Source organism: Crinia signifera, chromosome 2 (genome assembly GCF_055691185.1).
Source record: "Crinia signifera chromosome 2, ASM5569118v1, whole genome shotgun sequence".
Taxonomy (NCBI): Eukaryota; Metazoa; Chordata; class Amphibia; order Anura; family Myobatrachidae; genus Crinia; species Crinia signifera.
In genome coordinates this window covers 37,682,298-37,705,687 of record NC_139218.1, presented here as the reverse complement: position 1 = coordinate 37,705,687, position 23,390 = coordinate 37,682,298, and the positions used below count along the sequence as shown (strand labels likewise).

At 42.7% G+C, this 23,390-nt stretch overlaps 1 protein-coding gene across 8 annotated transcripts in view; it reads right to left on the bottom strand.

Moving 5' to 3' along the window:
* ROBO2 (roundabout guidance receptor 2) overlaps positions 1-23,390 on the bottom strand; it is a 901,650-nt gene that overhangs the window by 63,386 nt on the left and 814,874 nt on the right. For all 8 annotated transcript variants that reach the window (XM_083171916.1, XM_083171914.1, XM_083171910.1 and 5 more), the window contains exons 14-16: positions 21,607-21,838; positions 5,489-5,613; positions 3,009-3,180 (exon numbers count right to left, since the gene is read on the bottom strand). In XM_083171916.1, the coding sequence (XP_083028042.1) occupies positions 3,009-3,180; positions 5,489-5,613; positions 21,607-21,838 (529 nt within the window). The remainder of the gene's footprint in view (positions 1-3,008; positions 3,181-5,488; positions 5,614-21,606; positions 21,839-23,390) is intronic.

The following is a 23,390-nucleotide window of genomic DNA, read 5'->3' as shown; positions in this document are numbered from 1 at the left end:
TGTACACTGTGGCTACCTACCTTCACTGGGTCTCAATGATAGACACAGCTGGCATTTACTCAAAATGTGCAGGAGCGAACACCCATCTTTTTCCTGGGTGTACCCACGAAAATGATGGGTGCACCCAGGAAAACGCTGGGCCTCCCTATGCAAATGGGGGCGGCTTCCTGCCTTTCCGGGTGTGGGCAGCTGACATCACCAGATGTCAGCTGCCGCCCCGGTTCTCGGAGCGGGGCGCCGCTAATCTAAGTCAGCAGAGAGTGACTTAGATTAGTGAGCGCTTCAGAAATCATTTGAGGGTCAGCCACTATTGAATGATTTTGGGCCCGCATGCAAGGCTGCAAATGGATGTTTATGCAAAACATCCATTCGCAGGCCTGCGGGGACATTTGGTGTCCAGCAGGGGGCGGGTGTTCGTGCGGGCAGTGTTAGTTGGCTTAAAAAGCCAATGGTTCCACAAGGACCCTTCACAAAATAGTAACTCCAATAAAACTTAGAACACCCAGTAACACTATCACTTACACATTACACTGCATGTAGTGCCCTTGATTCATATTAAATCACACATTAGTGCCCCTTATACACATAATGTCCACAGTCCGCAACACACCTACATAAAACTCACTTCCTGCAAAGTATTTTCCCCCAAATGTTATACGGGTCTGATTCAACTTTATTAGCGAAGCAAAAAAGCACACAACTGAGCAAAACCATACGGCAATGCAGATGGGGCAGATGTAACGTACAGAAAAATTTAGATTTGGGTGGGGTGTGCTCAAACTGAAATCTAAATTACAATGAAAAAATAAAGCAGCTAGTATTTTTACACCACACAGAAATAAATGAACTCCTTTAAATCTAACTGTCTCTCTGCACATGTTAAATCTGCCCCACCTGCAGTGCAGTGCAGCGTCGTTTGGACAGTTGTTGGCTAAAAAAGCTAAATCAGGCCCTACATTAGGTAACAACCTCCTTGCCGGAGGAAAAGTCTCTAGAAATTACTTTAAAAAAGATCTAATTTATTCATTCACTACTGTCTTACAGCATGCACTGCAAACTCTTAAATGCCCTTGTGAATACTATTGAAATGTAAATGAAACCACTTTTATATCAAGCAAAAAGGTTATTAGAATCCAGTGTTCTAATAATTGTGCTTAGCGGTAATCTGTACCAGGCGACCCAGAGGAGATGATGAACCAGATTTTTCTTTTCCATTGTACTGTAACAATTGAATATTACGTTAGATGCTTCTAGAACTTCCACACGTTGTAGTTAATGTTAAATAGGATACGTTTGGATGTGTCTAGCTGTTAAAGGCCTAACATTACTGGGTCCATCATTAAATAAGCGTTTGGGGGAGTGCTGTCTGCAAGCTGGCACATGTAGTCCGAGGGTACGATGACCTGCAACTCTTGCTTATAGCATAAGAGGATGGAGGAGGTAGTTTGGCAATCCTGAATACTATCAACTCCGATCCGGACAGGCAAGTACAGCCAGGTAGTGAATAGATAAGCTGCATTTGCCACTGATATTGGCTGAGGCTACCATATTGAATTTGTCTGTGTGCTCTGATTGAGTTAGGACTGGGAAGCCAAATTCCCTCAGTGAAACATGATTTATTTAGTGGCCATATGCGAAACGGGGGAGATATTTTGTGGAACAGATTAGAAAATTCCACCCATCTCTAGTTGGAACAATATATCTAGATATGTTGCATTGTTTCTCAAATGCTGATGCAGAACTACATATGTGGCACTTTACTCCAATGGGGAATAGGGCTGAGAGGCCATCATAGACCTGTCTTCACTTGAATGCTCTGCTGATTTGATTACAGCTCTGCTTCAAAATAATGTAGAAATCCCCAGTGTGGCCATGAATGTAATACACTGGCAGAGATGCTGGAGGGGACTTTAAAGACCCAGATTTTAAATCCCAGTAATGCTGAATCATGGGTTTGCTGTGAGACTCATATAATACAATGGATGTTAGTGATAAGAAGGGAGAGAGAAAGCATTTACACATATACAGGGTTCCAAATTATACCATACATAGGGCTCCATATTATATCATGCACATGGATACGTATTATACCATACATAGGGCTCCAGATTATATCATGCACATGGATACGTATTATACCATACACAGGGCTCCATATTCTACCATGCACATTGATACATATTATACCATACACAGGGCTACGTATTACACCATACATAGGGCTATATATACAGTAATACCATACACAGGGCTACATATTACACCATACACAGGGCTACATATTACACCATACATATTACACCATACACACGGATACATATTATACCATATCGTACATATGGCTACAGATTACACTATACACAGGGCTACGCATTACACCATAAACATGGCTACAGGTTACACCATACACAGGGCTACGTATTACGCCATACATATTACACCATACACACAGCTACATATTATACCATACCGTACATATGGCTACAGATTACACCATACACAGGGCTACATATTACACCATACACATGGCTATGTATTATACCATACACAGGGCTACATATTATACCATTCACCGGGCTACGTATTATACCGACCATACACATGGCTACATATTACACCGTAAACAAGGCTACATATTATACCATACTTAGGGCTAGATATTATACCATACACAGGGCTACGCATTAAGGTTTTACTGTGTGTGTGTGTATATATATATATATAAATATATATATATATAAATATATATATATATATATATATATATATATATACACACACACACATATATAGTCCAACGGGATATACACTTCACAGGTCATGTTGCTATGGGCAACCAATCAGATCCTGTCTACTATCTCCTAGAGGGTGAAAAAGAAATAAGAAGTAGCTTTTGATTGGTTGCCCATAGCACTATGACCTGTGAAGTGTATTTCACATCTTAGTAAATTTCCCCCAATGTGTACATTATAGCATAGTAACAATAGTTTATAAAAAAATCTTCTTACCTATCAGGATTTGCTGCGGTTCACTTTTCACGCCAACGCCAGCACTTGTGCTCGCTGCAACTTCCACGCGGTACTGGATTCCAGTAAGCAGACCACCAATTACCACTGAGCGTATAGCAGCATCCACGGTCTTATTGATGTGGAACCGAGTCTCATTGCCTAGACACCAGATCTGTAGATGTGTAAAAAAGATATAGGCTTGTATTAAAAGGTAAGGCTTGGTCTGATAATAGATGTTACATTAATACTTTTGTAGAACAAATTGGATGGTTATGAGAAAGAGGAAAGCTGCTTATTAAATAGCTCCAAAAACCCTGGGAAACCCTCCCCACGGACTCTGTGTTTTGGTTGATTTATTGATCGCCCAGATGATATATTGACTTCCGCAGATGGCAGATATGTAGTTTTCTGAAATACCTGGTCCCAATGGATTGCCTTCAAGGATTCTGTGGCCTTTAAGGACTACCTTTCTTCCAACGCACCCTACCTTCCTCCAGTACTTTAAGTTGGTCATGACCTGAAGGCGATTGGGGTCTATGGGTAAAAATTTAATATTATACCTCAACTATGCAATGGCTTTTGTTCTAGTCTGTGTTGCCTTGGTTCTGGCCATCGATATTATACAACATCCAATTTAGATTGACTCTTTTCTATGGATCCCTCCACTCTTTTTATGGTTCTCTTTCTCCTCTCAATGGCATATGTGAATGTGCAAGCCATACAGGGGGCGTAACTCCCAGAGGCAATGGAGATACCTGCCTCCAGGCTCCAAGCCCTGAAGGGGCACCTGCATGTATAGCAGTGCTTGTGTGGTGTCACTATAGGATACAAGTGTGTCTGTTGCACTTCCAACAGAGCTCTGTGACAAACCCTTTGCAGAGCTAATTGCCTCTATATAATTTGCCATGCCAACGCCTGCAATAGGTGACAGGATAGCTCCCATCTGGTTCTGCTCAGCCTGCAATGCAGCAAGTGACGGTGTACCCACATCTTCTGGACCCCAAGATGGGACCCATCAGTGAACGCTGATTCTGCATACGGCTGAAAATCACAATTCTGATCCTGACTGGCCAATGTCAGGCAGCATATCTAAAGCCCTGCCAATTCAGTACCGGCTTCGATCCCTGTGGAGCGGCTGAGAGCACTATTTATAAAATGGGGGGGCACCAAACTCCAACTTGCCTCCGTGCGACTGGGCTGAACTTACGCCCCTGATGCAATAGCAAACCCTGCTTCGAACATGCGCAGAAAAGGTTTCCTGGACTTCCCACTCATGCCCCCACCTCTGCAACAGGGCCAGTTCATCTAGGTCAGTGTTTTTCTACCACTGTGCCGTCACACACTAGTGTGCCTTGAGCTGTTCTCAAGTGTGCCCCCAGATCTAGAGATGTCCAAACCAGTTTAGAGCCACCACCAGTTCAACTGTTATTCATTGGTCTCTTATTTTCATGTAAAGAGCCAGTGTATTTTATTTTTGTTACCTGTGGGGACCAGGGTGATTTTTTTTTTAAATGGGGGCCAATAGTTTTTTTTTTTTCCTGTGGGGGCCCAATGTGTTTTGCCCTATGGGGATCTCATTGAGTCCCTTGGCAATTTTAAAATCTCATTTAGTGTGCCGCAAGGTAAAAAGGTTGAAAGTCACCAATCTAGGTGGACCTGGGAAATACTACCCGGTGGTTCTAAGTTGATTTACCCAAACCGAAACAATACAGCAAAATATAAGTGACATAATCAGAGTATATCTCCAACAATACCCTGTATTACTTTGGAATAGCCACTGACAATGCAGAAAATAGAATATTCTGCATACACACTATCGTGTTAAGCCTGATAAATAATATTAATGTCACCCCGCTAGCCGCCTAATATAAGAGGTCTGTTCTCTAATGCTTTACATTTGTAATTACACTTACTGGCGGAGTCTATAAAATAATATTGCAGGTGTCGGTTTGATTTTTGCTCTGTGTAAGGCAGCTGATGATATTCAGAACGGTGTAGACCGCCACCACTGTTATGAAGAATTTAATCGTATGTTAATCTGCTCTAAATCTAATATGAAGAATGTAAAGTGCAGGCGCTATCAGGATGAATTTATCCAATCAGTAAGTATTGACAGAGGTGAAGTTGAGGTTAATATCTGCATGGGGGTTAATAAATCTTGATGCAATATTGATCTCCCCAAATAAATATACACATAATGACTGTGTATTTTAGGATCTTACATTTGCACAGAAGATAATCTCCTGGAACATGTCAGATTCACCGTAGCAGAGATAATAATAATATGCTTGTTGGGCTCAGATGAAAATGATATTGCTTTGCAAAATGGAGTGAGAAATAGAATAAGACACAGACAGAATAAATTCAATATTATCATTTTTGCCGATTGCTTTTTTATTTTTTTTTTTACTTCTTTTTGATTTTGTGGAAAATGGCCACATAAAATCTGTCGACGGTTGTAGCGAAGGAAATATTATTACCCTATAGTCCTGAATAATTCCGTTCTGGTGATCTGACGGTGGCGGGTCCCAGGAGACGCTGATACTTGTGCTATTGTTGCTCCCGACTGTCAGCACTGTAACAGACTGCGGCGGAGCACTCGGGGCTACAGCAGGTGAAGAGAAAAAACAGGAAAGAGACATTAATCCTGGGAGCTGAAGTCTCATTTTTAGCTACCTAATGTATAGCCGGGGCAGACAGAACGCGCTGCTCAAGTTCCCTGCAGACCTGAATATGCAAACATTGCAAGGTACCGAGCATGAAATATTAGCTGTTGTGATAACATCTGTTTAATAAAGGGACAACATTCTGCTTATTTGTTTTTCAGCAGAAATAAAACCTCTCATTTATTAACATGTGCATGCACTCCTCTCTGTATTCCTCCTTTTTCTACACATTAACAATATACAGTACTAATGCAATTTATTGTAATATATATATATATATATATATATATATATATATATATATACATCTCTTATATATTTGGCTACATCTGTCAATCATCTGCGGCTGTAACGCTGGGCGGGGTCACACACCACCCAGCCAGCAAGAACAAATGTAGCCAAACATATAGGAGAATATAGGAGAAGCCCACACCTATCCCCACCTAACCCCCGCAATCACGAACACCTTACTGCACCGCCGCGCTGTCCCAGTCCCTGTGCGCCGGCTCCTGTCAACTGTCGCGGGAACACAGCCGCACATACACTGCTGTGCGCCCGCTGCCTCCTCCGTCCAGCCACCCGCCAGCAGCGCAAAACGCTGTCACACAGCGCCCGCTGCCTCCGGATAGCAACCCCACGCAGAGCCACCCCTCAGACCTGTACACGCCGGCACAAGCTCCCGCTGCCTCCGGCCGCCGCAGAGCCAGCCGGCAGCAGCGCTACCCGCTGTAACACAGCGCCCGCTGCCTCTGGCTAGAAACCAGACGCAGAGCCACCCCGCAGACCGCTACACGCCGCGCTACACGCCGGCACACAGCGGACGCAGCCTCCAGCTCCAAACCCGCTGCTGAGCCACCCGCCAGCAGCGCTAACAGCCGCCACACAGCACCTGCTGCCTCCGCAGGAATACACGCCGCTGAGCCACCCCGCACACCCCTAGACGCCGGCACACAGCGCCCGCTGCCTCCGGCGACAAACCCTGCCGACACACTTCGCCCGCAGCCTCCTGCTGCCAACCCTGCGCGGAGGCACCCCGCAGCACCGCTACACGCCTTCAGACTGCGCCCGCTGCCTCCTGCTGCCAGCCCTGTACAGACCCACCTGGCAACACCGGCTGGCTGCACCCACTGCCTGCCACCCCCACCGGATGAAAACAGACTGTGGCCGATGCATGCCAACCCCGGACGCATGAGCCAGCTGCCTGCCACCCCCTTCAGCCTCAGAAATACTGTGGACGAAGACTGCCACCATTGCCCGCCTTGGACACCAACAGACCACTCATCTCTACCACCAACGGATAAAAGGTAATTTTCACACACCATTGTAACACACACACACTTTCTAGCCACAACTACACCACCCCATGCACTTTAGACCTATCGACACAAACAGCACAACAATAACATCCATAACACAACATAACACCACCGCACACCACAACAGCACCAACGCCCCCATTAACACCCCAAATTACTTAGCAAGCGCAAGACATTCAGCAAACCCAACCCACAACACCACACCACCAACGCCCCCATTAACCCCCCTAATTGATACACAACACCAAGACTTTCGGCACCAAGGTGTCACCACCAGCCTCTCCTGGCGATGCACGGAGCATGCCTCTCTGTGTATGCGCCGTTACACACTCACCAACACCACTTCCACAAACACCCTCACCCCACTAGCCCTCGACCACTGCCATGTGGAACCATCCCCATCCCAAAAACACCATATGCCCGGACTGCAATGCCTACAATTTAGCAACCTACAGGAGCCTTTCCCTGCAATTGCCGCAGAACGGCTTTATGCGCATGTGCCCTAACGTGCTGACCCACCTCCCTCCCTCAAACCCACTCCCCGCACTGCCCCTCGGACACTACCATGTCTACCCATACCCAACAATGGCATGTACACGGCCAAGAATAACAATAGCCCTGACGTGCAGAAACAGCATGGCCAATATTCACACATCACCAACATTCACATCCACCAGACAACAAAACACCACAACACTCTACAGAGACACAAATAATGTAAACCCCAAAACAAGCCCATTCGGCAAACAACAAAACACCAGACACCGGCACACACCCACAAAACATTCCGCCCCCACAACCAATATCTTGACACCACTAGGTCCACACCCCCTGCACTCCACACCAGCAACAACTCGCCAACACAACCCATCACACCTACACTATCCAGCCCCCACACCAACAACAAACCACACTCACTATCTTTGCACCATAAGAACCCATGCCCTCTTTACCATCGGTCTCAAAACCAAACCCACCTGCCCAACATCTCAAGACAACTCAACCCTTCAGAACAACATCAAACACAACCCCATCAACATCCTACTAACACACACTCTCTTTACACCGCAATTGCACACACACTTACACTGCACACCTATGCACGATATCCAACATCACAACACTCACTATCTAACCCACCGTCAATAGTACAAAAAATACACACAACTTTAACACGATAACACACACTAGCACCACCCTCACACGCCAACTAGCGTTACAGCTCAGCTACACAACACTAGCAGCTTAAATACCACTTCTTCTACCCACCACACCTCCATTTCAAACACACACCAACTTCAATCCCAGACAAATATACACACAGACACCCAACTACCTAAAAAAACAGAACACACAAATAACCACAACACCATTACAACATCCCTTTACATGCACACCACCACTACCAACACTTATTTAATATCGCACACAACACACCATACATTAAAACAACAACTACACAGAGTACTCTAAATTACTTATAACACAGACACTCCAACACAATCATTACATTACTCCTCTAAGCATCCCTATTCTTTACATAACAATCTTATGTCTTCCTTCCCAGCTACAACAGCTCCAGCTGAAACCACCGAAGAGAACAACTGTTAGAAGAAACATCCGCAGCAGCACTCAATACTGACCTGGACTACTACATCTAAAGACTATAAAGCCACAAAACCACGGTAAGACCAATACGATTTTACACATACATATACTACACTATATACGCTTACATCACCTCACTTTTGCCCCATTACTAACACACTAGGAACACACACCACCACTTACTCTTACAACAACTGCACAACCACCTCATCAACACAAACAATACACACACACACAACACTCATTTCTCAACATCTTACTACTACATTACTAGCATCCACACTACAACTATACATCCGTATTGCTCAAAAAATCACTACACAAAGTAACATTCAAAAACTATGCACTTACTTACAATACTTAGGAAAAAAACCACACCTACACCAAAATCATTCACACACCCTCACTAACATACATCACATACACTACACTACCCGCCATTAGCACTACTTCTGCTACTAGCCACACCACTCCTACATCTACTATACTCGCAATACAACACAGCATATTGACATAACACAACCACACATAAGTCGAAGTATCCTTTATGTACATCATTAGCTACTATTACAATCACGAGCTTGCTAAACCACTCCACCACACACACACCCGAACAATATACTCCACACATTGAACACACGCACACAACAAAACCCAACACAAGTACACACTGAAAACACCATCACACACACTTCACACACACACACACACACCAGACCAATATACACCACACATTCACCACACACACACAACAAAACCAAACACAAGTACACACTGAAAACACCGTCACACACACTTCACACACACACACACCAACACACACACACACACACACACACATTACACACTTCAAACACACATGTACAACTGTGCTATAAACTCAACATAAACCTAACCAAACAACACCCACAACTCTACTATAGACTCTATATACCCACATACAACAACACTATTCTATAGATACAATCAATGCATGTACACTCTCGCTACAAATAACTCTGGTGTGCGAACACAGCTACTACTGGCCGCACTAAAAATACACAATTTAAGATCCTTTACACACACAATCCACTGCAGCACTCAACAATGACCTGATCACAAACATCTGTCAACTACTAACACTATACTGTTAGAACACCCCACAAACACAATTCAATTCACACACACACACACACACACACATTCCAAATACATCCACACACACACCAAAGTTAAAACACACCTCACAAGCGCATCACACACACACACACACAACACCTTTACACCACACTCTAACATGTACGCCACCCCTACTAACACTTAATTTACATCACTAACAACATACTCCAAACCAAACAACTAACACACTACAACACATTACTCCTCACACAGACACTGAAACACAATTATTACAAGATTAATCGAAGCATCGCCATTCTTTACATAACACTGTAATGTTTTCCTTCCCAGCTACTACAGGTCCAGCTCAAAACACAGAAGACAAGACCTGCTACCAAATTATACGCTGAAGCACTGAATACTGACCTTTACTACTACTACTACATCTCAAGACTACAGCACAAGGCCCAAAACCACGGTAAGACCAATACTATTTTACACACCCACATACTACACTATATACGCTTACATCACCTCACTTTCCTAACAGTTAAAACACACTATAAACACACAACACCACCTACAGTAACAACTACTGCACAACCACCTCATCCACAAAAACAATACACACACACACCTCATTTCTCAACATCTTTCAGCTACATTACTAGCAGCCACACTATACATCCCTATTCTTCAGACAAAAAACCTATACAAAGTAACATAAAATAACTATGCACACCCCGCAATTCCATTTCTTTTCAATCTCTTTATGAAAAAGACCACACCGACACCTAAATCATTAACACACGCTCACTAACAACGATCACATACACTTCACTACCCGCCATTAGTACTACTTCTGCTATTAGCCACACCACTCCTACATCTACTATACTACAAATACAACACAGCATATTGACATAACACAACCACACATAAGTCAAAGTATCCTTTATGTACATCATTAGCTACTATTACAATCACGAGCTTGCTAAACCACTCCACCACACACACACCCAAACAATATACTCCACACATTGAACACACGCACACAACAAAACCCGGCACAAGTACACACTGAAAACACCATCACACACACTTCACACACACACACACACCCGAACAATATACACCACACATTCACCACACACACCCACAACAAAACCAAACACAAGTACACACTGAAAACACCGTCACACACACTTCGCACACACACCAACACACACACACACACACACACACACATTACACACTTCAAACACACATGTACAACTGTGCTAGAAACTCAACATAAACCTAACCAAACAACACCCACAACTCTACTATAGACTCTATATACCCACATACAACAACACTATTCTATAGATACAATCAATGCATGTACACTCTCGCTACAAATAAATCTGGTGTGCGAACACAGCTACTACTGGCTGCACTGAAAACACACAATTTAAGATCCTTTACACACACAATCCACTGCAGCGCTCAACAATGACCTGATCACAAACATCTGTCAACTACTAACACTATACTACAAAGCTAATTGCAATGGTGACAAATAAACATTTCTAATCTTCAATGTATTTCAACACTTATTTCAACACATACATTACCTCAACTCTACATTTTATGCATTTAAAGTAACCAAAATACTATTTATAACAATAACACAAGCACAAAACCATTGCCAATGTCATTTCATCACATCTTTCGATTTTCCAACTCACACTCCAATTGATATTACACATATTCAGACAAAAAAACAAACATTCCTACAAATATTTTGTTGTCATTTTAATGGGGCGCAGCCCCCTACGACGGTGTGAAGAGCGCCCGTAGGGCGCGATGAATCACCTAGTACATACATACATACATACATACATACACACACATACAGACACTATATATATCATGGTTGCTTACCCTCCGGGAATGGTCGGAGGGGTCCTGGAAATCGGGTCCCCCTCCCTGGCCCCCCGGAAAGGTCGGCAAGCCTCCTGGAATTGTGCCCGTCCTCCGCAACCATCCCCGACCAAATGACACATACATGACATCATCGGTTGGGGCGTGGCCATCACATTATGTCCACCGTGGATATCATACAATATAAGGAGGCCGTATGTAAGGTATGTTCTTTGTTCCAAAGAAACAAATGTTTTTTTTTTTTATACAGAGCTGTGCACATCATAGGTTGCAACCACCTCTGCGTGTGCATTTGGTTTGCTACTGGTCCCAATCACCGGTGTAGATTTGCACCTGCCCCTTAGTAGGTACACTGCATACCCCTCCAAGCAGGTGTATGTGTGCAGTTGTAGTCACACACCCTCACTCACCGTTCCCAGAGGTTTCATCCACTGTACAGTATGTGGGTAGTCCATTTACTATAAATGTGACACCGGTATTAATACCTATCGGGGGTATTCAATCTATTTCTGCAGGCGGAAATAGCGGCACGTGCCTATTCAATGCTGCCGTGTCCGACAGCATTGAAGGCTTTCAGATTCAGTTGAATCTGAAATGTTGGAAATGGACGCTAATTGTCCAATTCGTTGCTGATTCCGACAACTTTGCTTCCATTTCTGACAAAACCCAAACGTTCCGACACTCAAGAGTCATTGAACGCCGACTGTCCAGTTACAGTTGGAATGGGTCAAGACCAGCCGCGAATCCGACTGTCGGGAAGGTCCCGACATTCTGATTCGAGATTGAATACCCCCTTTGAGCCTGATTGAAATTTGTACACAATGCCGATGTTAACACAGCTGAGCAGTTATCGGTAGACTGTACCGGCGCCAAGGTACTCTACTGATGCTGCCTGCAATCAGCAGCAGAAATATATTGCTATGGATTGTTGGACAGAGGAGGGCCCCAAACCGGTATCTTGCCTAGGGCCCCAAAATCCGCCATTGAATGTAAGATTTTTATTTTCTTGCAATTATTTCTTTCCTACCAATATATACAGTGTTTATTCTATAAAGTGTCGCCTATAAACATTTTCTGCTACTTTCCGTTTGACATTGCCATTCTCAGACCTTTGATTTCATATAATGAAGCACTGAAATGCAACTTTCCATTCTATGTCATATTTTGCTACAGTTTTGCACGAAGTTCCCAGAAATGACAATCAATGATATAAGTGGGATCATTACTATGTCAGCCACATATTTCCGTTTAAGGTATCAATGTTCTATGATACATACAGTGTTTCCCATTAATTGCATTGTCTGTTGACACACTGTGTTGAGACTAAAGGTAGTCTTTAATCAATTTCACACAATCTGATCAATACCCAGCCACACAGACCAGGCTTTGCAGGCAAATATATTTATTGATTTTTTCTTTTTTTTCCTCCCAGGTCTCTGAAGTTTCACACACCCAAGGCCATACCGAGGCGCTAACGAAGGGACGTGATAAAAGGCTATGCTGGAGGAATCCCAATACTTTGTTCTCTAATGGATGGGGTTTGTTCTTCAAGCTTCCTATACTCCAGGCAGTTGTTTGGAAAACATTGTACAAGTGGTATGTAAGCTGTTAAGTCATCGGTTTTTATCGCTTCATTACCACCATACTGTACCGCCATCCCTCGTCTCCTCCTGCTCTCAACTTATCACTATATACTATATACCAGTAATACCGACACATAAATAATGCTGCTAAATTTGTAACTCCCATATTGTTCTATAACAACATTGTTAATAATAATTAATAAAAGTGTTTATATAGCATACATATTGACAAAACCATGCTGCACTACAAGTTGGGCTGATCTAACAAGTGCAGAGAGAGTTACATTTGGGTGGGGTGTGTACAAACTGTAATCTGTAAGAATAAAGAATGCAGTATTTGCCCTGCACAGAAACAAAATAACTCACAAAAATGTAACTCTGCCCATGTTGCATCTGCCCCACCTGCAGTGCACATGGTTTTGTCCATTAAAGAAGGAGTTTGCCTTTAAAACTGAATCACCCCATAAGTTGCAACACAATGTAACTAGGATACATCGGAATACCAAGCAATCATTTTCTTGCACATATTTAGTGGCAGTTACATATCACCTCCTCAGTAGTGCTGTTACAGATGTCCTCAGTCGGTTTTTAAACACCCCCAAGGGATACTTTGGATAAGAGATACTGGTACTTGTGTAGTTTCACGGCGCCACCGCGCACCCAGACTGCCTTACTTTACTAAGCTACATTATCAGCGTAGCGCCTGTTTGAAAGCTGGCACAAGTACCGAGAAACTCAACCTGTACCAGGAAATTTGCCTTTGGTTTCAATTTTGTGTTTATCACAATCTTTAAATCTGCCACATTCACAAATATTGCCGGCACCTACTGCCTGGTTGTGAGGAACTGAGCGCTCACTGGGGGGGGGGGGGGGGGGGGGGTGTCTAAAATGTGTGATAAAGGACCTGTCTGAGCACTCAACTGGGACGTTTTGGTTGAGTTCATTAATTTGGTTGGGTGGAGCCGCTATGTGCTGCTAAGCTGAACCATACTGAGAGCATTAGTGCGATATCCACCATCAACTGGATATAACACTGCGATATCCCGTCACTTTAAACAAGAGAACAGGAGGGAGAATTGAATTCCCGCCCAGCAAGTCTTAAGAAGACTCCGGACGAAACATTCTCAGCTACAGGGTGTTGCTCCAGGTACACTGAATGCCAAATACAGGTGCCAATGTGTGGGGCACCATTGGCCTTTAGACCGGGTGGCCACACTATATGCCCCCCAGTGCCAGTTACAGCACAGACTGGCAGTATACATTTGCTCTATCTCGCCTAGCTAAACGTTTAGGCAAACAACTATTTTTTTGTAATCACTTAATTAATAGTTTTACATAATCGTCATAGGTAAGACATTATTTTTAGATTTGCAAGTCATTAATGCTGTTTATGGCAATGAGTCCATAAGTCCTTCAGAAAAGAGTTTGCATACCCATGCCATACAGTTAGGGATGACCATCGATGATTTGAAATCATTGATGGTTTATGGCCGATGTTGAATACTTTTGCCATCGATGGGGGAGAACCAGATGGTTTCCCTCCATCGATGGCACAGCAAAACAATGTTTTGCTTTGGTTTTTTTTTTAAAGTGCCGGAGCACAGAGCATAGCCCTGCCCCCGACACCCGTGAAGCCCTGCCCCCATGTTCTGATTGGTCCACAGGCTAATCAGTCAAACACAATGGATGACCATCGACAGGTAAAAATATGGTCATCCATTGCATAGTTTAGCACTATCGATGGCCAGTTGCATTATTGCCATCGATGGCAACTTGCCAGCCTTATAGGGTTGCTGTATCAATCAGTGAAAGGTGTAGACAACTGGACCAGTGGAGAAGTCGCTCATAGCAACCAATTAGCTTCTACTGTACCTGTCATTTTCTGGACTTGATAATTGCTGATCAGTAGCTATGGGCGATTTCTCCACTGGTTTACTCCTTCATTCTTTCCACTGCTTGATGCATTAACACATAGCTGTTGATGAACTACACATTCCAGCATGCCTTGCATCAGTTTCAGCTTGGGCAAATAGTTAAACTAAGGCAAGGCACGCTGGGATGTGTAGTTCATCAACAGCTGCATGGCCGCTTGTTGCCCACCCCCGCATTAACCCCATAGTCACGTAAAAGCAACATTTAACAGTGGCTTTTAAACTGCCGCAATGATGATCACATCTGACATCAAACTTTCTGCCTGCACTTATCCAGCATTCCTGTTTCATCAAACTTGCAATTCCAGCTCAAGTATCATTATCCTGAGTATCTCGCTCTTAAGCTGGAAGACTGAAGTGATTACCAGACGTGTAATTACACACCTGTGCACCTGCTAGAAAATATATATATATCAAAAAAATTGGCAAAGTGTATACCTGTCACTACGCTTTCTCAGACCTGCGATGTGACCGGTTCTGCAGCTCAGCGAATGAAATCTGTACTGTATTCTGGAGCAATGTTTGCCACACAAGAAAACTTTCTGGTATTTAATAAAACAATGGCCCTTATTCTGACCGGTGCGGCCGGATCCGAATATGCGGCCAGCACCGTGCGTCCTAAACCCCGCCTTCCATACGGATCGCCAACTCCGTCCAAACGCGGTAAGAAGCTGTCCGAACGGACCGCACGTGTATTTTTTAATGAATACACCTCCTCCATCTCAGGGAACCTCCCCCATCATTCGATTGTCGCAGACCATCGAATGCAGGACCGAGTGGCCAGGCAGCTCCCGCAACCTCAGACCACACGGGCATTTCTCAGTGCAAAAGCAGGGATCTGGGCGGGCAGCTGACATCCGGCAATGTCATATGTCCGCCCCCTACACGTGCGTCATGGCCGCATTACCATACATACGCCCAGCGTTTGCATGGGAACGCCCATGAAACGCGGGGTGTAAACATATGGTAATGAGCCCAAACAGCCCTTCACACCCCTCTCCACCCCCTGTTCGTAGTGTACACATTTCATGCGGAATGTGGCCGTGCGCCCCGCTCGCACATGCGCAGAGACGCCTCTGCACATGCGCAGACACAAAACATCGGCGGCACGAACGCACGCGGATATTACCGCACCAACCAGAATAAGGGCCAATGAATCAAAGGGCACTCAAACTTCAGCAAGCAAACTGCACCAATCAAACTGCACCAATAGAGTTGCGGCTGTTATATGCTATGAGCATCTATTAGCTTATTAGCTAGAATGTTGAGTTTGTGTTACCTATGTGCCATATTTTATATATATATAGATATATATGTATATATCTATATATCTGGGGGTGGCGAGCTGGCACTCTCCTTGTAGATGTATTCCCCGGTGCCCATTGGTAGGAATGGGATAGTGTAGGGAAATAACCACGGCACTCAGAGGATCTTTCAAAATTCAATAGGGTGTATTCAGGGTGTCCAACGTTTCGGGGCACAGGCACCCCTTTGTCAAGGAACAAAAAAGTGAATCCACTTTTTTGTTCCTTGACAAAGGGGCGCCTGTGCCCCGAAACGTTGGACACCCTGAATACACCCTATTGAATTTTGAAAGATCCTCTAAGTGCCTTGGTCATTTCCCTACACTATATATATATATATATATATATATATATATATATATATATATATATATATATATATATATATGTATATACAGTATATATATATATATATATATATATATATATATATATATATATACACACACATATGCTGCAGTTATAGAAAAAAGCCACACAAGACGGTGTATCCCAAAAAATACAACTCAAAGCACCTTTCTCTTGTGGCTTTGTATGTTTCCAGGTTCAAGCGGCAATATAAATGAAAGCACTTGTCTAGGGATGCTGGGGTTATTAAATAGACCGCGTAGCTAAACAACATTTTTTAAAGCATTTTCTCATTTCCCCTGCTGCTGGTTTGCGGAGACACTGGCCTGAGAGCTGACAGGTCAATTATTTCAGTACTGAGCTGCCTACCACAAATGTGCAAGAGCCCAAATCGCTACTCATCTTTCTCCTGCATGGCCAAAGCGGATTCAATCTGTTACCCTCGCAAGGCCGAAGAGTTGGGAGATGGATACCTACTCTATGGTGACAAATGCCGACTCCAGATACAAAGTCTAACTGTGGGGAAATTAATTTTGGGATGGTGGCCTTTGAAGTACCATTCTATATAAAAAGTAATCCAATGAAAGTTGGCCCTGCTCGGAATGTGTCAACTACCTTTGATTTGTTCATCTCACTCTCGCCAGTTTTATACGAGGCCGATCTGCCGGCTCTTAAGAGATTGCTATTTTTATTGGGAAGAATGTGTAAACTGACAATTTGTGTTGAGCTATTTCTGAAGTTGTACTGTATCTGTTTTTCCATAAAGAATGAAACACTGCTCTTACCACACCTTACACATGGTATATAAATCTGAAAAGACATTTAGCATTAAATTCCATTCAAAACACAAAGGTATCTCACACAAAACATAAGAATATATTTACTAAAACCTCTGGACTATACATCTACCCACCAGTTCCAGGATTCTGATGATTGACGATTTCCCGAGCAATCTAAAAAAATTCCCACATGGAAAAAATTCCCAAGTTGCCGATTCCAATCATTTTTGGACCATAATTGGCAGTTTGACGAGTTCCATCATGTTGGGTTTTGCCGGTTATCCGACCCAGTGATCGGCAAAATGGGGAATTGCCAAAATAGTTTGAAGGCCCGTTCAAACCTCCAGTTTTTCATTTTGGAAGTTTTAGTAAATCCACTCCCGTGACTTTCGATTTCACAGATTTCAATGAATTACTCCAGAGGTTGTTTTTTTGCTAATTAAATGTGTAAATGAGTTTAAGTAACACAAATACATATTAACATACTGTTGGTGTGGCCATAATTTGTGTGGCTCTACTTACTGTAAGTGGATGCACCCTAAATAAGTAACTGTGTACCAAATAGCAAAAAAAAAAAAAAATGAAAAGGATACACGTAAATCAAATGACTGATTAATATCTTCGTAATTAAAGACAATGATCTACACCCAATCATTAGATCTCAGGGACTAAATAGAAATATGGGACAATGGCCCTTATTATTTATTTATTTACAGTTTCTTATATAGCGCAGCAGATTCCGTTGCACTTTACAATAGTAGACAGTGATAAAACAAACTGGGTAACAACAGACAGACTTGGGGGTTAGAGGGCCCTGCTGCAAGCTTACAATTCTGGTTCACTCGCAAAGGCAAATTCTTTCTCAAATAGACAAAACCAAGTGCACTGCAGGTGAGGCAGATTTAACATGTGCAGAGATAATAAGATTTGGGTGAGTTATTGTGTTTCTGTGCAGGGAAAATACAGACTGCTTTATTTTTACAATGCAATATACAGTACTGTAGATCTCACTTTGCAGTAAAACCCCACACAAATCTAATTCTCTCTGCACGTTACATCAGCCCACATGGTTTTGTCCATTTGAGAAGAAATTTGCCTTTGCAAGTGAACTAGAATAAGGGCCTATGTATGATAATAGGGAAAAATATCATTTGAACCCAGCCACCCTTGGAAGACTCCTGTTACATACCATGTGTAAGAAAACGTGGATAATATTAATGCTTCTCTGTGCTATGTACATTATAGTGTAAGTTTCAGTAATGGAAGGCCCCCACCATTGTGTGTCTGCATCTGTTTGGGACACGGCCTATGCTCTGTCGTGTCACCTCTTCTCACCGTGACAGTACTGAGCGGTGCAATACATAAAAGTCACAAAGGCCTCTTTAAGTCTTCTGTCTTTCATACTTCTACCAACAGCACAGATGGCTCCTTCCTCTTAATCAGTCAAGAGAACCCTAAATCATGTCTGTAGCCCTGACACTGGAGAACATTTCTATCCAATTTAAAAATGTGTTGAGGAAAAATAAAATGTTTGAAAGTAATGTAAAATTGCATAACATGAAGCCATGTGTTTTATCAGACTTTTTTTTTTTTATATGATCTTTTGCATATTTTAGCACAGCTGCTGGAATGTAGAGGAGGTGCTAGCTGCATCCGTTCCTGAATCAGGCTGTGGAGGTCTATGTATTAACAATTGTCATTAGAGCATGTTATGTAAAGTAACCTGTCTGAACGTTTCCAGATTTTGGGAAAAAATTACTGAATTACATTTGTTCCCATCCAGTACCATATTTTTATTCCATCCAACCAATTAGTTGGGTGAAAGTTGGTCTAGTGCAGTGGATCCCAAACTGGGTACATGTACCCCTGGTGGTATGCTGCAGACTGGTTGGGGATACTTGAAAATAATATTGGTGGAAGAAGAGGAAGAGGTCTCTCAATGGTGAAAGAAGTCTCCCATTACCCCCATGGAGATGAACTACGTTGCGCAACTTCCGGTTCCGTCTGCAGCATCATCAGTATCTTCTCATGCTTTTGCCCAACCAGCAATCCACTGGGAGCTACCCACGCTGCCCTCAGACATCAATGATCATCTGCCCCGTGCTGACACCGGTGGAGGAAGTAGTGGCATTAATCCTGCAGGCATTAGCGAGAACCCCGGAGATAATACACAGCCAGCGCCAGAAATAGAGGGACCCGATTCCTGACTGCACACTACTCCTCCGCTACTCCTTAATATAAGGACATGCATAAGCATTCACATACTGTACCGCTCACTTCCACTCAACTCGAAAGTACTGTGGATATTTCAAATTGAGTGGAGGGTGTGCTCATAAATTAAAAGACTAATCAAGGGGTATGGAAGAAAAAAAAAAAAAGGTTGGGAACAGCAGGTCTAGTATATGTCCAGCATAAGAAATTAATGAATACTGCATAGAGCCCCATCATCATCGTCGCTGCTATGTACAGGATAGCACGCCGGTCTGTGGAGCAATGTATGAAAGATCAGTGGCACTGTCCATCTCGGCACCTGCAGCTATCGATCTCGATAGCTGTAGGTGTTGTTGACTATTCATCACAGCGGGAAGATCTTTGTATGTATGGTGTCTATGGAGTGCTTTTAGACATGGATATGAGATCTTTAAGCTATAAAGATGTTAAGTTAAGATCCTAAAGCAGTAAGGACTCCTAAATGTTACTGCAAAAAAAAAGTATATATAATTATTGTCAAATTAAATAAAACAAAAATAATTTGCTGCATATGTCGTATGGGATACTAAGGAAACACCCAATGGAATATACAACCTGAGGTCACCACCACCTACTCTAGGTCATAACTCCTCCTAACCTCTAGGAGGCGACACAGCTCAAGATAATCAACCATGCCCTTAGCAGACTGGCCACATTTCTCAGTGTGCTTAGCAGGCCCCTTCTGGAGATGGCTCAAGTCCTTTGTGGTGGATCGCTATTTTTTGGATACTGGTGGATTTTCTGTCAGAATCCAGTTGGTCTTCCAAAATGTCTTTGGAGGAAAGATAAACACCTGGGAGAATCCCACAAAAACCCAGGGGTGGCCTATGCAAAATCTACACATATAATGCCTCTATCAAAATCAGAACTCATGACCTTACCGCTGTGAGGCTGTAATGCTAACCACTATGCCAACCGCCTATTAAACGTTTAGTTTATAGTTACTCTTTAAATGATGTCAGCATACAGAATTCACTCATGTTATGCAATACTGTCCCGTATTAAGGAAATAGACCTTGAAACATTCAAATTGGTGTCAAAGTCAAAAGCAAATAAGCCATCATTGTGCCGTTATGTATGATATTTTCTTGCAGGTTGACTTGAGCGAAAATATGTCAAACTTTGTAAACTGTGAAATCACTCTGCCACCACAGCAGTTCGACACCGATTGCCTTCAACGTTTGGTGACATTTGACAGACGATAAAACTATTTATCAGAGATGCCAGTAAGCGATGGCAGCAGGTAGCAGTGCCGAAGGTTACATTAATCTGTGCAACAGATCGAGGCTTGTGACTTTCGCATATCTTCGGGCAAAAGAGAGCCATAAAAATCACGCTCGGTGCTGCAAGTCTAGTGGCACTTAAAGTGTCCTTTAAAGTATGAAATTACCACCGGACTCGTTCTGCGACGAGGCAATAAATGAAAATGTCACTTCTACAGCCATCCTCAGATTTAAAGTAGAACACACGTGCCCTTCTACCCGGCATTTAATTGAAGTTTAGTCGGAAAGCTAGATAAGTTTAATACAAGAAAAAAGCAGTTAATCTTCTTTGCGGTCTTTGCGGAAACCTACGTAGGCAAGGAGCAGCTGTTTCTGAATAACTCCTAAAATTGAAGAATAACATATTTTTCCTTTTCAAATGTCAAGATCTCTTTTCGTGAATATCTACGTTTATCCAGTAGCTACTGGACAATTTATTTATTGTAGACAAAAAGATTTCACAACAGCCAATTTTCACTTCCGAAAAACATCATATATAATAATGGAAACAAATTCTGCTCTGTTACCTTCCTCGGTTGTACGGGCTGACTTTGAGTCGCTATCCATCCCTTGAAATTCATTGAAATAAGGTCGGACCTTAATCTCATAAGTAATTCCCTTCTTTAAGTTGGCTATCACGGTACTCCGCTCAGCTGGAACCTTGACCTCAAAAGTCTGCCATGCGGATGGAGATTGGAGGCCTGACATCTGACGGTACATCACCCTGTATCCCTGTATAAACTGGGACTGACGATCAACCTAAAAAAAAAAAGAGAATGTTTTTTTTGGTATTTGGAATACAGTGAGAATATTAATGCATTTTTTTATTTGATTACAAAAAAAACAAAACAAAAAATGCTACATATTGATACATTATTTACATCATTTTGGGGCAGCTTTCAGAATAAAAGTGTTTTGGGGCACTAATTTCAATAACATCATAAGGATTTGTTGTACTGTACATTGCAGTACACACTAAAAAATGAGACATGGGTTCTGAGGTCTACAAACATGCCATTGGGGGATGGAGAATTTTATTGAGTGTGGTGCTATAGGTAGATATGGAATGCAACATACTAAACATCTACTTTTATGCTGTGTATTTACATCTATAGTTTGTGCCTTCTGCTATGAAAATAGAGGAACATCTGTTGGTCAAAAGGGTAGACTTGTAATTCAATTATACCCCTTTTTCACTGCTGCTAAAACCCGGGTTACTGCTGTAATAACCAGTATGCAGCTCAATGAAAACGGTTTTCAAAAAGGTTGGACCTGGCAAGGACCCAGGCTAAGGCGCATTGTAAATAGGTAACCTGTTCACCCAACCCAAGTCTGTTTACAGCATGGGGACTGGGTAAAAAAAAGAGAACAGTGTCCCGTCACAGGTCTTCGGTCTATTCCCCTGTTCCATGATCCAGATTTTTCTGGTTTTGACCCAGGCCCATGGAGATCTGGATTTCTCGGCACCTGGAGTGTAAAGTCATCTCCAAATGCCCTCAAAAGAGAAATATCCAACATAGATGGTTTTGACCCAGAAATAATCTGGGTTGGAGCGAAAGTGTGAAAGGTGTCTGTCCCTGATCTGACTAGGATTTAAACCATGTTCCAAATTCCATTTTTGACCTGGGATTTTAGTGGAAAAGGGATCAGATGGCAGTGTTTCTGAGTCACACAGACACTAGGTGTATATAGATGACAAGTAAGACCACTCAAAGTAAATGCTTTGAAAGCTAGTAAGGTAGCTAATGTAAGAGAGAGAGGGAGATGTAGTTTCACTTGTGGTGAACAGATGTCAGTGTTTTGGTGACACACACGAACACTGGCATAAAGCACTGTATAAGACACACACTCCCAAATGTAACACTATAATGCACATTACTGTACAGTGTGTAAGAAATACTTCACTTTCATGACTTGAAGCCAAGTACAAACCAAAAACACATTTTGGTAACACGGACTAACGTCTTCCTACGGCTGTTTATCATAAGGCTTGAAGCTTGAAGTTTTCACATTTCAGTGTGGCAACTGCTTAAAGGGATTGAACCAAATGGAGTTTTGCAATATATTTCAGACAGCCATGCATTTGAGATTGCGTAAGCGTCCTGTTTGTCTCTTATATTACCCTAAATATACAACCTGATTTTCATTTTCTTGGCAGTTTTAAAAACTGAATGACAGCTACAATGATGCAAATTGCCCTAATTAGTATTCTGACCTCACGGTAACACAGTTGTTTCCTAAGTTTCTAATGGCCTAAATACATCCAGTGGAAATCTCAACACTATCCGACCTGTCAGGCCCTGCCAATACA